General features: G+C 41.9%; 1 protein-coding gene across 1 annotated transcript in view; it reads right to left on the reverse strand.

Annotated features, from left to right (window-relative positions):
- Positions 1–509: 509 nt before the first annotated feature.
- Positions 510–16855, reverse strand: part of LOC120023430 (cytochrome c oxidase subunit 7A2, mitochondrial-like) — a 33219-nt gene continuing 16873 nt past the window's right edge. Inside the window, exons 2-4 of the mRNA XM_038967447.1 lie at positions 8678–8767; positions 950–1034; positions 510–737 (exon numbers count right to left, since the gene is read on the reverse strand). Of these exons, the coding sequence (XP_038823375.1) occupies positions 682–737; positions 950–1034; positions 8678–8767 (231 nt within the window). The 3' untranslated portion in view covers positions 510–681. The remainder of the gene's footprint in view (positions 738–949; positions 1035–8677; positions 8768–16855) is intronic.

The following is a 16855-nucleotide window of genomic DNA, read 5'->3' on the forward strand; positions in this document are numbered from 1 at the left end:
AACACACTAACAGTCCTACATTTAAGGAAAATTACAAACAATAAAATATATTACTTATTTAGTACCATTTCGCTTGATTAAGTAATTACAGGTCAGGTAGGCCATGTGAACAGCCTTGAATAGTTTGGGTATTATTGAGGCAGTGTTGCCTTTCATTGTAAACGTTTTGAATGGATCTTCGTGGAGTAGAAATGGTCAGTCCAGTTTCCTAAAACCAAATCTAGATTATGTCACTCATTTCTTGGTCAGTGAGGCCCTCTAGTGTTTAAAAGCAGGACATACATATAGGACAGCACATTGAAAGTCATCCACGTGCAGTAGTGACCACTAGGCTATAGGCCCAGGGGTTTTTAATCCAATATAACGGTTAATTTATTGGTTCATGTGCACAATCACAGCTAAAAACGTTATTGTCATATACAAAGCTTTATATATTTTTATTTTAAGCTCTCTGTTTATGACAACATCAGATTAATTTAGATTTTAAAATGAAGACATACACATGGATATGACTTTGTATTGTAGTTGTTTTATTATCTATGGTACATTAATTGTACAATCAATAAATATTGATCCCAGGCATGAAACATATTGGCATTACTGACAGGACAAATAATCTCCCAGATCATACATCTGCACAACAGAGAGCATTAATGTAGAGATGGACATGGACAAGGGCACTCATGCCTTCTTGGGCATTGCTGCATTGAGGAGTTCATACACGACAAATCCACTTCCTGTGAAGAGATAGGAAAGATTTTGAAAATAACAGGCAAAGCAAGAAATGTGTGTGAAACTGGCATTGGACTCCACTGTTTGTGGTTAGACATGACTCCAGTCAAGATTACTTGATCAACTGCCGTAAAGATGCCATTAACACTTACAATCAAGGAGGGTTATATCAGGGCTGTACAATTTCACATACCCAATTTCAGGTTAATGCACTTACCAAAGACTGTAAGGGCCATTGTTAGCCTGTACAGAATAGCATCCTTGGCTCCTCCCTTCAGATGGACTGGAATCCCGTTATCTGCCTGCACAAAGAGGAAATTATCATCCGGCATTCAGAATACTGACAAGCCCTTTAGGGCAACAAATGAACCAAAAGCTAAATGATTCTGCCTGGGTACAGGTCTGCTGGTGGTGGCAGTAGTATTTTAAATGGCACCACCTGAATATGTTGGTTGATGCATTTCATTCATCAGCACGGCACTATAATTAGACCTGGCAAAGCCCCAAATATTCAGTGAGACTTGAAAAAGTATTCATCCCCCTTGGCGTTTTTCCTATTTTGTTGCATTACAACTTGAAATTTAAATGGATTTTTATTTGGATTTCATGTGAAATGAAGTGAAACAAATAACCTGTTTCAAAAAATAAAAAACAGAAAAGTGGTGCGTGCGTCTGTATTCACCTTTGCTATGAAGCCCCTAAATAAGATCTGGTGCAACCAATTACCTTCAGAAGTCACATAATTAGTCAAATAGATTGCACACAGGTGGACTTTAAGTGTCACATGATCGCAGTATATTACAGAACAACTGTTCTGAAAGGCCCCAGAGATTGCAACACCACCAAGCAAGCGGCACCATGAAGACCAAGGAGCTCTCCAAACAGGTCAGGAACAAAGTTGTGGAGAAGAACAGATCAGGGTTGGGTTATAAAAAAAATATCTGAAACTTTGAACATCCCACGGAGCACCATTAAATCCATTATTAAAAACATTGAAAGAATATGGCACCTGAGTACAGGTCTGTTGGTAGTAGAGGTCGACCAATTAAATCGGGGCCGATTTCAAGTTTTCATAACAATTGGAAATCGGTATTTTTGGGCGCCGATTTGCCGAATCTTTTTTTTTCTAATTTGCCAGAACTTTACGTAATTATGACAACATTGAAGGTTGTGCAATGTAACAGGAATATTTAGACTCATGGATGCCACCCGTTAGATAAAATACAGAACGGAATAAACGTTTTGTTTTCGAGGTGATAGTTTCCGGATTAGTCAAAGCTATATGGTTTAGAGAGAAATAGTCGACGCGTTATAATTCCTGTAATAACTTGCGGCTGAATTTGAAAGGGGTTCCTTCGTTATTTTACCGTTCATGTCTTCCATAGAGAATGTCTTCATCTACTTCAAATAAGGTCTGTGTTTCGTGCAGACTTAAACCGCCTCGACGTTTTGATACCCGTGTAAATCTCACTAGGATAAGGTAACGTTTGTCAACATATTTTCATAAATCCACTCTACAATTTTTTTTATCTTCGCTTATATTTAGCCAATATTGATCAGAGTTACCTTGTCCTATGGATATCTACACAGTTATAAAATTGGCACGGTGATGTAAGCCTACACGAAACACAGACCTTATTTTAAGTGAATCTAAAAATATCCTATGGAATAAATGAAGGAACCGCTTTTCAGATTTTGCTAGGTGTCATGGGAATTATGACTCGCACTTTGGTTGTCAATTCTTACCATGCCCATTATTAAAATAGGATTTCCTGCATATAGAAATTAAGGTTTTTGTTTTCAACATTCATCACAGGTAACTTAAACTCTATTTTTATTCAAACAGTTGAGAGTATTTGTCTCCTAAGCAGACTCTTCAGTATCATTGTCACTTCAGAGCTGTGTGCGTGTGTGTATTTATGTATTATATTAAGTTAAAATAAAAGTGTTCATTGTTCATTCAGTATTGTAGCAATTGTCATAATTACAAAAATGTGTGTGTGTGTGTATGATATATATATACATATATATATATTTTTTTTTAAATAAATCGACCGATTAATCGGTATCAGCTTTTTTTGTCCTCCAATAATCGGTATCGGCATTGAAAAATCATAATCGGTCGACCTCTAGTTGGTAGTGGCAGTAAAATGACGCCGGAAGAAATGGCAGCAGTTTTACGGGCGAACAAAACCAATTGTGCTATTATGTGGGGGGTTTTCGCGTTATTTGTAACTTATTTTGTATATAATGTTTCTGCAACTGTATCTTACGGCAAAAAAGAGCTTCTGGATATCAGGACAGCGATCACTCACCTCGGATTAGACTGAGCTTCTGGATATCAGGACAGCGATCACTCACCTCGGATTAGACTGAGCTTCTGGATATCAGGACAGCGATCACTCACCTCGGATTAGACTGAGCTTCTGGATATCAGGACAGCGATCACTCACCTCGGATTAGACTGAGCTTCTGGATATCAGGACAGCGATCACTCACCTCGGATTAGACTGAGCTTCTGGATATCAGGACAGCGATCACTCACCTCGGATTAGACTGAGCTTCTGGATATCAGGACAGCGATCACTCACCTCGGATTAGACTGAGCTTCTGGATATCAGGACAGCGATCACTCACCTCGGATTAGACTGAGCTTCTGGATATCAGGACAGCGATCACTCACCTCGGATTAGACTGAGCTTCTGGATATCAGGACAGCGATCACTCACCTCGGATTAGACTGAGCTTCTGGATATCAGGACAGCGATCACTCACCTCGGATTAGACTGAGCTTCTGGATATCAGGACAGCGATCACTCACCTCGGATTAGACTGAGCTTCTGGATATCAGGACAGCGATCACTCACCTCGGATTAGACTGAGCTTCTGGATATCAGGACAGCGATCACTCACCTCGGATTAGACTGAGCTTCTGGATATCAGGACAGCGATCACTCACCTCGGATTAGACTGAGCTTCTGGATATCAGGACAGCGATCACTCACCTCGGATTAGACTGAGCTTCTGGATATCAGGACAGCGATCACTCACCTCGGATTAGACTGAGCTTCTGGATATCAGGACAGCGATCACTCACCTCGGATTAGATGAAGATTTTTTCTACAACAAGGAGGACACACAAGACATTCTCCAATCACCCCACAGGCCCGACATCCCCGTTATTTGCAAGAGGATGCAGATACAGAGGACAAAGAGCCGGATGCCTGGTCAGAACCCGGAGAAGGCGAGAGGGAAAGCTGCCGCTACCGTCAATACTACTCGCCAACGTGCAATCATTGGACAATAAATTAGACGAGGTACGATCACGAATATCCTACCAACGGGACATCAAAAACTGTAATATCCTATGTTTCACGGAATCGTGGCTGAATGACGACATGGATATTCAGCTAGCGGGATATACGCTGCACAGGGAAGATAGAACAGACGAGGGGGGGTGGTCTGTGCATATTTGTAAACAACAGCTGGTGCACGAAATCTAAGGAAGTCTCTAGATTTTGCTCGCCTGAAGTAGAGAATATTGTGATAAATTGCAGGCCACACTACTTGCCTAGAGAGTTTTCAGCTACACATTTTATAGCTGCTTACTTACCACCGCAGACAGATGCTGGCACTAAGACCGCACTCAGTCAGCTGTATAAGGAAATAAGCAAAGGAAACATATCAGTTCTACCAAATTTCTATCAACATGTTAAATGTGCAACCAGAGGGGAAAAAAATTATAGATCACCTGTACTCCACACACAGAGACGTGTACAAAGCTCTCCCTCGCCCTCCGTTTGGTAAATCCGACCACAACTCTATCCTCCTGATTCCTGCTTGCAACCAAACATTAAAGCAGGAAGCACCAGTGGCTTGGTCTATAAAAAAGTTGTCAGATGAAGCAGATGCTAAACTACAGGACTGTTTTGCTATCACAGACTGGAACATGTTCCGGGATTCTTCCGATGGCATTGAGGAGTACACCACATCAGTCACTGGCTTTATCAATAAGTGCATCGAGGACGTTGTCCTCACAGTGACTGTACGTACATACCCCAACCAGAAGTCATGGATTACAGGCAACATTCGACCTGAGCTAAAGGGTAGAGCTGCCGCTTTCAAGGTGCAGGACTCTAACCCGGAAGCTTACAAGAAATCCTGCTATGCCCTGCGACGAACCATCAAACAGGCAAAGCGTCAATACAGGGCTAAGATTGAATCATACTACACCGCCTCCGACGCTCGTCTTATGTGGCAGGGCTTGCAAACTATTACAGACATCAAAGGGAAGCACAGCCGCGAGCTGCCCAGTGAAACGAGCCTACCAGATGAGCTAATCACTTCTATGCTCGCTTCGAGGCAAGCAACACTGAGGCATTCATGAGAGCATCAGCTGTTCCGGACGACTGTGTGATCACACTCTCCGTAGCTGACGTGAGTAAGACCTTTAAACAGGTCAACATACATACGGCTGCGGGGCCAGACGGATTACCAGGACGTGTACTGTGAGCATGTGCTGACCAACTGGCAGGTGTCTTCACTGACAATTTCAACATGTCCCTGATTGAGTCTGTAATTCCAACATGTTTCAAGCAGACCACCATAGTCCCTGTGCCCAAGAACACAAAGGCAACCTGCCTAAATGACTACAGACCCGTAGCACTCACGTCCGTAGCCATGAAGTGCTTTGAAAGGTTGGTAATGGCTCACATCAACACCATTATCCCAGAAACCCTAGACCCACTCCAATTTGCATACCGCCCAAACAGATCCACAGATGATGCAATCTCAACTGCACTCCACACTGCCCTTTCTCACCTGGACAAAAGGAACACCTACGTGAGAATGCTATTCATTCACTACAGCTCAGCGTTCAACACCATAGCACCCCCAAAGCTCATCACTAAGCTAAGGATCCTGGGACTAAACACCTCCCTCTGCAACTTGATCCTGGACTTCCTGACGGGCCGCCCCCACGTGGTGAGGGTAGGTAGCAACACATCTGCCACGCTGATCCTCAACACTAGAGCTCCCCAGGGGTGCGTGCTCAGTCCGCTCTTGTACTCCCTGTTCACCCATGACTGCATGGCCAGGCACGACTCCAACACCATCATTAAGATTGCAGATGACACAACATTGGTAGGCCTGATCACTGAGAGCGACGAGACAGCCTATAGGGAGGAGGTCAGAGACCTGGTGGGGTGGTGCCAGAATAACAACCTATCCCTCACCATAATCAAGACAAAGGAGATGATTGTGGACTACAGGAAAAGGAAGACCGAGCACGCCCCCATTCTCAGCGACGGGGCTCTAGTGTAGCAGGTTGAGAGCTTCAAGTTCCTTGGCGTCCACAACAAACTAGAATGGTCCAAACACACCAAGACAGTCGTGAAGAGGGCATGACAAAGCCTATTCCCCCTCAGGGCACTAAAGATTTGGCATGGTTCCTGAGATCCTCAAAAGGTTCTACAGCTGCAACATCGAGAGCATCCTGACTGGTTGCATCACTGCCTGGTACGGCAATTGCTTGGCCTCTGACCGCAAGGCACTACAGAGGGTAGTGTGTACGGCCCAGTACATCACTGGGGCTAAGCTGCCTGCCATCCAGGACCTCTACACCAGGCGTGTCAGAGGAAGGCCCTAAAAATTGTCAAAGACCCCAGCTACCTCAGTCATAGAGTGTTCTCTCTACTACCGCATGGCAAGCAGTACTGGAGTACCAAGTCTAGGACAAAAAGGCTTCTCAACAGTTTTTACCCACAAGCCATAAGACTCCTGAACAGGTAATCAAATGGCTACCCGGACTATTTGCATTGTGTGCCGCCCCAACCCCTATTTTACGCTACTGCTACTCTCTGTTCATCAGATATGCATAGCCACTTTAACCATATCTACATGTACATACTACCTCAATCAGCCTGACTAACCGGTGTCTGTATGTAACCTCGCTACTTTTTATAGCCTTGCTACTGAATATAGCCTGTCTTTTTACTGTTGTTTTATTTCTTTACTTACTTATTGTTCACCTAATACAGGCTCTAACCAATAGTGCAAAAAAGGTAAGTAAGCATTTCACTGTAAGGTCTACACATGTTCTATTCGGCGCACGTGACAAATACACTTTGATTTGATACCACAACAAACCTGCCCACCAAAACTCACGGACCAGGCAAGGAGGCCATTAACCAGAGAGGCAACAAAGAGATCAAAGAGCTGCAAAGCTCCACAGCGGAGATTGGAATATCTGTCCATAAGACCACTTTAAGCCATGCACTCCACAGAGCTGTGCTTTACGGAAGAGTGGTCAGAAAAGTCATTGCTTAAAGAACAAAATAAGCAAACACGTTTGGTGTTTGCCAAAAGGAATGTGTGAGACTCCCCAAACATATGGAAGAAGGTCAGATGAGACTAAAATTGAGCTTTTTGGCCATCAAGGAAAACGCTAAGTCTGGCGCAAACCCAACACCTCATCACCCCGAGAACACCATCCCCACAGTGAAGCATGATGGTGGCAGCATCATGCTGTGGGGATGTTTTTCCATCAGCAGGGACACTGGCCAGAATTTAAGAAATTATGGATGGTGCTAAATACAGGGAGATTCCTGAGGGAAACCTGTTTCAGTCTTCCAGAGATTTGAGACTGGGACAGAAGTTCACCTTCCAGCAGGATGATGACCCTAAGCATACTGCTGAAGCAACACTCGAGTGGTTTAAGGGGAAACATTTAAATGTCTTGGAATGGCCCAGACCTCAATCCAATTGAGAATCTGTGGTACGACTCAAAGATTACTATACACCAACAGGAACCCATCCAACTTGAAGGAGCTGGAGTAGTTTTGCCTTGAAGAATGGGCAAAAATCCCAGTGGCTAGATGTGCCAAGCTTATAGAGACATACCCCAAGAGACTTGTAGCTGTAATTGCTGCAAAAGGTGGCTCTACAAAGTATTAACTTTGGGGGGGGGGGGGGGTGAATAGTTTTGTCTTATTCCTTGTTTGTTTCAGAAAAAATATTTAGCATCTTCAAAATCTATTTACCATCAGATTTGAAAATGCTAATTAAAATAAAAGTAGACATCAGGCAAGACTACAAATAGTATGATGGTCAAAGATAAAAAATATAAAAAAATGACGGTGGGGAATATAATTATTTTATTTTGTTGTGTAAATAAAATTATACAACCCCCCCCAAAAAATGTATTTTAATTCCAGGTTGTAAAGCAACAAAATAGGAAAAATGCTAAGGGGGGTGAATACTTTCGAAAGACACTGTATAACCCCAATTAAAACAACTAAAATGGTTTTAACAAGGCTACTTCTTGGAGAGCGAAGTGCTGCTTGGGAGATGTTATAGCTGAACCTAATACAAACGGAAACACATATCATAAACATGTGCCCTTAAAAGGGTCAGGAATTTCTTAGGCTAAAATGCATTTCAACAACAAATTGCCGAGAAGCAGTCATTGCTTTAGCTCTATGATTTTTAAGGCAGTGTGAGTGCCAGCTGTGGACACCATAGAGGTTAGACAAGAATCAGCAAAGCATTGGATATCATAAGTCTGATTTTGCGTTGACTGATGCCTGTTAACGTATCATACTGCATGCAAAAATGTGTTAGTCCAGCCCAAACTATGAGTGAACCCTATGAGCAAACACATACTTATCTTTCAGGCTACAAAGGGGGGAAATAAGATTCTGTTTCCAGAACCTGGGAATAAAGTGCAAACTTTAACCTTAACATTACTGTACCATTACTGGTCAAACAAGATTCAACACACATTGACTGTCAAATTAGGTAAATAAAACTAAACCAGGATAGAATTGTTAACTTTTAAAAACAGTATTTCAGCTTCGGTAGACAGGTGTTCAGTTCCACATTTCTACTGCTCTTCAGGGGAACCATCAGCTGCATCGTCACCCGTTTGCCTCGACCCAGGCCTTACCTGGAACAGCTTCTGCTTCTCTTTGACCATGTTGTCCACCTGTCTGCGGGCACTACTGGAGATAGTCCGCATGGACAGCTGCTGAAGACCCTGAAAAAAAACAGGTGATCAGGAAAAGATACATAAATGTTTGTCAATGATTACTGAAGTAATAATATGTGGACCAACTAGTGGCCTATAAATACTTCTTCTGCTAGATACAGTAGATGAGTCCTGCTTAAAGGATGTATAGTCCTAGACTTATGTTGTTGTTTAGGGTGGAGTTATGGGTTAATTTGTATATATATATATATATATATATACACACACAGTGGGGCAAAAAAGTATTTAGTCAGCCACCAATTGTGTAAGTTCTCCCACTTAAAAAGATGAGGCCTGTAATTTTCATCATAGGTATACTTCAACTATGACAGACAAAATAAGAAAAAAAATCCAGAAAATCACATTGTAGGATTTTTTATGAATTTATTTGCAAATTATGGTGGAAAATAAGTATTTGGTCAATAACAAAAGTTTCTCAATACTTTGTTATATACCCTTTGTTGGCAATGACAGAGGTCAAACGTGTTCTGTAAGTCTTCACACGGTTTTCACACACTGTTGCTGGTATTTTGGCCCATTCCTCCATGCAGATCTCCTCTAGAGCAGTGATGTTTTGGGGCTGTTGCTGGGCAACACGGACTTTCAACTCCCTCCAAAGATTTTCTATGGGGTTGAGATCTGGAGACTGGCTAGGCCACTCCAGGACCTTGAAATGCTTCTTACGAAGCCACTCCTTCGTTGCCCGGGCGGTGTGTTTGGGATCATTGTCATGCTGAAAGACCCAGCCACGTTTCATCTTCAATGCCCTTGCTGATGGAAGGTTTTCACTCAAAATCTCACGATACATTGCCCCATTCATTCTTTCCTTTACACGGATCAGTCGTCCTGGTCCCTTTGCAGAAAAACAGCCCCAAAGCATGATGTTTCACAGTAGGTATGGTGTTCTTTGGATGCAACTCAGCATTCTTTGTCCTCCAAACACAACGAGTTGAGTTTTTACCAAAAAGTTTTATATTTTGATTTCATCTGACCATATGACATTCTCCCAATCTTCTTCTGGATCATCCAAATGCTCTCTAGCAAACTTCAGACGGGCCTGGACATGTACTGGCTTAAGCAGGGGGACACGTCTGGCACTGCAGGATTTGAGTCCCTGGCGGCGTAGTGTGTTACTGATGGTAGGCTTTGTTACTTTGGTCCCAGCTCTCTGCAGGTCATTCACTAGGTCCCCCCGTGTGGTTCTGGGATTTTTGCTCACCGTTCTTGTGATCATTTTGACTCCACGGGGTGAGATCTTGCGTGGAGCCCCAGATCGAGGGAGATTATCAGTGGTCTTGTATGTCTTCCATTTCCTAATAATTGCTCCCACAGTTGATTTCCTCAAACCAAGCTGCTTACCTATTGCAGATTCAGTCTTCCCAGCCTGGTGCAGGTCTACAATTTTGTTTCTGGTGTCCTTTGACAGCTCTTTGGTCTTGGCCATAGTGGAGTTTGGAGTGTGACTGTTTGAGGTTGTGGACAGGTGTCTTTTAAACTGATAACAAGTTCAAACAGGTGCCATTAATACAGGTAACGAGTGGAGGACAGAGGAGCCTCTTAAATAAGAAGTTACAGGTCTGTGAGAGCCAGAAATCTTGCTTGTTTGTAGGTGACCAAATACTTATTTTCCACCATAATTTGCAAATAAATTCATTAAAAATCCTACAATGTGATTTTCTGGATTTTTTTTTCTCATTTTGTCTGTCATAGTTGAAGTGTACCTATGATGAAAATTACAGGCCTCTCTCATCTTTTTAAGTGGGAGAACTTGCACAATTGGTGGCTGACTAAATACTTTTGCCCCACTGTATATATATATCACTTATTGTTTCAAAACATTTTGAAACATTGACCCCAATGTCTCACAATGTCCCCATTACTTATAGAAAGACCCATTAACATTACGAATCAGGTAGAAAAAGCCAGTGAAATACTAGCTCAACAACTACATCGATCTGCCGCATCGCATACAATTGCACAAATAAATGACAGTAATGGTATGGCCACCTGTGACAATGAAATAAACCGAGTGTTCAAAAACATATTTTAATTTATATCAGAATCTATTGGAAACACTCCCTTAATTGAATCATTTTTTTAATTATTTTTTTAAAACTCTCATTACACACTCTTGATTCTCGAGATAGAGAGACACTTGTCAAAGAGCTAAGTGTCAATGAAAAAAAAAGCTATTAAATCAATGCAAACTAATAAGTCACCTGGACCTGACGGGTTCCCATCTGACTTATACAACAACAACAAATGGAATTACCGCTTTGCAACGTTATGAAAATGTGGATTTGGCTGCAATTTCATTTCCTTTGGTAAAAGTATTGTACGCTTTACCATGTGCTTCAGTAAGAATGAATGGCCACAAATCACAATATTCCCTCACTAAAATGTGGAACTAGGCTAGTGTGCCCACTTTTGGGGCTCCTATTTGCCATTGCGATAGAACCTCTGGCCATCTCAATCCGGGCCAATAAATATTAGTGGAGTGAAAAGAGAGGACAAAACAGGCAGTGTATGTGCAGAAGACTTGCTTTTATACATTTCAGAACCGGTTGCTTCCATTCCACTGGTCCTTAACATTTTTACTCTCTCAGGATACATACTAAATTAAAGCAAAAGTTAACTGTACCCAATTACAAAGACTACTGTCTAATACTACTCTTAAATGTCCCATTTAAAATCGTTACAGATCATTTTAGATGCTTAGGAATTACCGTTAAGCCAACCTCGTCATGCCTAAAGGAAAAGCTCATGCGGCAATTGGAAATGACTAAGAAAGACCTGATAGAATGGTCAACCCTACCAATATCAGTTATGGGTCGAATACATTTTATAAAAATGAACGTCCAACTGAAATTCCTACATTTTTCCGGTGTATCCCAATTGCTATACCCAAAACTATTTTTAAAGATGCTGGACACAATGAGCTCAGAGTTTATATGGAATAATAAAAAGCCACGAATCCGTAAAGCCATACTGCAAAAACCAAAAGAACTAGGGGGTTTGGGGCTCCTTCATTTTCAGAAATATTATGGGGCTGCAAACATTTGTAATATGTTTTGGATTCATCCTCATGACTCTAACTCCAGAGTGGGCAATCGTAGAATCCAAATGCTGTATGGCCACATCGTTAAGAGCTATCGTATGCTCTCCCCTTGCAACTGCCTTTGGAAAGAATTACCTGGTCAGACAAATTCTGAAGATATTGAATAACCTAACATGCTGACCTCATCGGCCGCATTGCGTGGTATGGGCAGGCAGAAGCTACAGACAACAAACATAACTGCATTTTAATCTATAGCAATTTGAATGCACAGAAATACCGTGACGAGATCCTGAGGCCCATCTTTTTAAAGGTATATGTGACCAACAGATGCATATCTGTATTCCCAGTCGTGAAATCCATAGATTAGGGGCTAATGAAAATATTTCCTCATATGATCTTTGAAATTGTTGCACGTTGCATTTATATTTTTGTTCAGTATAGTTGGTTCAGAGTTCATTTTGATATTACAGCCTGCGTGTCCTGATCGCAACTAGTGTGGATGGACAAAAATCACCATCCACGTGCCCGGTGTAGTCAGCATGTAAGGCTGAACTTAGAGAGATTCTTCCCTACTCCCCTTTAGTTTGTAACCATCTATTTCCACCATCCCCTGCAGACAAAATGATATATGGAGACAAAATGATGTGAAATTACTATGACCTCTACAAAGGTGTTACTTTTGCACAGTGGTGGGAAAAGTACTCAATTAAATGTAATTGCTGAAATTTACTTAGACTTTTGATACTTAAGTACAAGTATAAATAATTTCACCTTATATTAAGTAAACCAAACAGCACCATTCATTTATATATTTTTTTTACGGATAGCCAGGGATAGCTGACTCCAACACTCAGACATAATTTACAAACAAAGCATTTGTATTTAGTGAGTCCGCCAGATCAGAGGCAGTAGGGAGGACCAGGACTGTTGTCTTGATAAATGTGTGAATTTGATAATTTTCCTGTCAAAATGTAACAAGTACTTTTGGTTATCAGGGAAAATGGAGTAAAAAGTACATAATCTTCTTTTGGAATGTAGTGAAATAAAAGTTGCCATGAATATAAATAGTAAAGTCAAGTACAGATACCCCCAAAAACTACTTAAGTAGTACTTAAAAATATTTTTACTTAAGTACTTTACACCACTGCATTTGCATAATTTAAACAGGTCAACATTCACAAAGGCACAGGGCCAGATGGATTACCAGGACGTGTACTGCGAGCATGCGCTGACCAACTGGCAAGTGTCTTCACTGACATTTTCAACCTCTCCCTGTCAGAGTCTGTAATACCAACATGTTTCAAGCAGACCACCATAGTCCCTCTGCCCAAGAACACTAAGGTAACCTGCCTAAATGACTACCAACCCATAGCACTCACATCTATAGCAATGCAGTGCTTCGAAAGGTTGGTCATGGCTCACATCAACACCATTGTTCCAGAAACCCTAGACCCACTCCAATTTGCATACCGCCCCAACAGATGAGGCAATCTCTATTGCACTCCACACTACCTTTTCAGCATCCTGACTGGTTGCATCACTGCCTGGTTTGGCAACTGCTCGGCCTCCGATCGCAAGGCGCTACAGAGGGTAGTGCATACGGCCCAGTACATCACTGGGGCCAAGCTTCCTGCCATCCTGGACCTCTATACCAGGCGGTGTCAGAGGAAGGCCCTAAAAATAGTCAAAGACTCCAGCCACCCTAGTAATAGACTGTTCTCTCTGCTACCGCATGGCAAGTGGCACCCGATCACCAAGTCTAGGTTCAAGAGGCTTCTAAACAGCTTCTACCCCGAAGCCATAACTCCTGAACATCTAATCAAATGGCTATCCAGACTATTTGCATTGCCCCCCCCCTCCCCTCTTCTACACTGCTGCTACTCTCTTATTATCTATGCATAGTCACTTTAATAACTCTACCTACATGTACATATTACCTTAATTACCTCGACTAACCGGTGCCCCGCATTGACTCTGTACCGGTACCCCCTGTATATAGCCTCACCACTGTTATTTTACTGCTGTTTTTTAATTATTTGTTACTTTTATTTCTTTTTTTGTATTTTTTTTGTTGCTTAAACTGCATTGTTGATTAAGGGCTTGTAAGTAAGCATTTCACTGTATTGTATTCGGCACATGTGACAAATCAAATTTGATTTGAATATATTTTAAATAAATTAAATATTTCAAATAACTATTTATTTATGTACTTACCAGCCAGAGATTGTCATTTTTTTGAGCCCAATTGATTTCCCACAGGTCCCATCTCACATCATTTTGGATGATATTGTCAAAAGTAAAACCAACATCTGCAAAAGGATGTCTATCAACTGTGTACTCAAAATTATTAATTGTTGGCACTCCATGCCTACAATCATTGAGACCAACTTGGTAAGAGGATTTAGGAATCGAAATTTCAACTGATAGTTGGGATCAAAGTTCCTTCTATATGTAACAGGCATGTTGTTACACACTTTGAAGTGATACATAGAACTTGTTGACACCAAGTTGACAGCAAATGTGAATGATGCCAATATAACACTGCAACTCATAAACATATGTTCTGGTTGTGTCCGAAAGGCTATAGCGACGTGTGTATAAGTCCTGAACCACTGATAGCCATCTTTGGGACAACTGTTGGTAGTTCTGGAATAGTAAAGGTGGAATCAAATACCTTGGCATATGCTGGGCTTATTGCCAGAAACCTGATTTTGACCAACTGGAAAAACCCAAACTCACCAGCTTACAATCAATGGGTCAATAGCATTTTACAAAGTCTCCCTTTGGAGAAAACTAAATGTACCCTACGTGGATCCACAACTTTATTTTAAGATATGGCAAACTTTTCTTTCTTTTGTTGAAACCGATACCAGTGTCTGATTACGTACAGAGTTTAATTTTTTTCTTGTGTGTGTGTGTGTATATATACAGTGGGGAGAACAAGTATTTGATAACCTGCAAAATCGGCAGTGTTTCCTACTTACAAAGCATGTAGAGGTCTGTAACTTTTATCATAGGTACACTTCAACTGTGAGAGACGGAATCTAAAACAAAAATCACATTGTATGATTTTTAAGTAATTCATTTGCATTTTATTGCATGACATAAGAATTTGATACATCAGAAAAGCAGAACTTAATATTTGGTACAGAAACCTTTGTTTGCAATTACAGAGATCATACGTTTCCTGTAGTTCTTGACCAGGTTTGCACACACTGCAGCAGGGATTTTGGCCCACTCCTCCATACAGACCTTCAGGTTTCGGACTTTCAGCTCCCTCCAAAGATTTTCTATTGGGTTCGGGTCTGGAGACTGGCTAGGCAACTCCAGGACCTTGAGATGCTTCTTACGGAGCCACTCCTTAGTTGCCCTGGCTGTGTGTTGTTTCGGGTCGTTGTCATGCTGGAAGACCCAGCCACGACCCATCTTCAATGCTCTTACTGAGGGAAGGAGGTTGTTGGCCAAGATCTCGCGATACATGGCCCCATCCATCCTCCCCTCAATACGGTGCAGTCGTCCTGTCTCCTTTGCAGAAAAGCATCCCCAAAGAATGATGTTTCCACCTCCATGCTTCACGGTTGGGATGGTGTTCTTGGGGTTGTACTCATCCTTCTTCTTCCTCCAAACACGGCGAGTGGAGTTGAGACAAAAATAGAGCTTTTTGGTCTAATCAGACCACATCACCTTCTCCCATTCCTCCTCTGGATCATCCAGATGGTCATTGGCAAACTTCAGACGGGCCTGGACATGCGCTGGCTTGAGCAGGGGGACCTTGCGTGCGCTGCAGGATTTTAATCCATGACGGCGTAGTGTGTTACTAATGGTTTTCTTTGAGACTGTGGTCCCAGCTCTCTTCAGGTCATTGACCAGGTCCTGCCGTGTAGTTCTGGGCTGATCCCTCACCTTCCTCATGATCATTGATGCCCCACGAGGTGAGATCTTGCATGGAGCCCCAGACCGAGGGTGATTGACCGTCATCTTGAACTACTTCCATTTTCTAATAGATGCGCCAACAGTTGTTGCCTTCTCACCAAGCTGCTTGCCTATTGCCCTGTAGCCCATCCCAGCCTTGTGTAGGTCTACAATTTTATCCCTGATGTCGTTACACAGCTCTCTGGTCTTGGCCATTGTGGAGAGGTTGGAGTCTGTTTGATTGAGTGTGTGGACAGGTGTCTTTTATACAGGTAACGAGTTCAAACAGGTGCAGTTAATACAGGTAATGAGTGGAGAACAGGAGGGCTTCTTAAAGAAAAACTAACAGGTCTGTGAGAGCCGGAATTCTTACTGTATGGTAGGTGATCAAATACTTATGTCATGCAATAAAATGCAAATTAATTACTTAACAATCATACAATGTGATTTTCTGGATTTTTGTTTTAGATTCCGTCTCTCACAGTTGAAGTGTACCTATGATAAAAATTACAGACCTCTACATGCTTTGTAAGTAGGAAAACCTGCAAAATCGGCAGTGTCTCAAATACTTCTAAAAAAGTATTTAGTCAGCCACCAATTGTGCAAGTTCTCCCACTTAAAAAGATGAGAGGCCTGTAATTTTCATCATAGGTACACTTCAACTATGACAGACAAAATGAGAAAAAAAATTCCAGAAAATCACATTGTAGGATTTTTAATGAATTTATTTGCAAATTATGGTGGAAAATAAGTATTTGGTCACCTACAAACAAGCAAGATTTCTGGCTCTCACAGACCTGTAACTTCTTATTTAAGAGGCTCCTCTGTCCTCCACTCGTTACCTGTATTAATGGCACCTGTTTGAACTTGTTATCAGTATAAAAGACACCTGTCCACAACCTCAAACAGTCACACTCCAAACTCCACTATGGCCAAGACCAAAGAGCTGTCAAAGGACACCAGAAACAAAATTGTAGACCTGCACCAGGCTGGGAAGACTGAATCTGCAATAGGTAAGCAGCTTGGTTTGAGGAAATCAACTGTGGGAGCAATTATTAGGAAATGGAAGACATACAAGACCACTGATAATCTCCCTCGATCTGGGGCTCCACGCAAGATCTCACCCC

Source organism: Salvelinus namaycush, chromosome 28 (genome assembly GCF_016432855.1).
Source record: "Salvelinus namaycush isolate Seneca chromosome 28, SaNama_1.0, whole genome shotgun sequence".
NCBI classification, from domain to species: domain Eukaryota; kingdom Metazoa; phylum Chordata; class Actinopteri; order Salmoniformes; family Salmonidae; genus Salvelinus; species Salvelinus namaycush.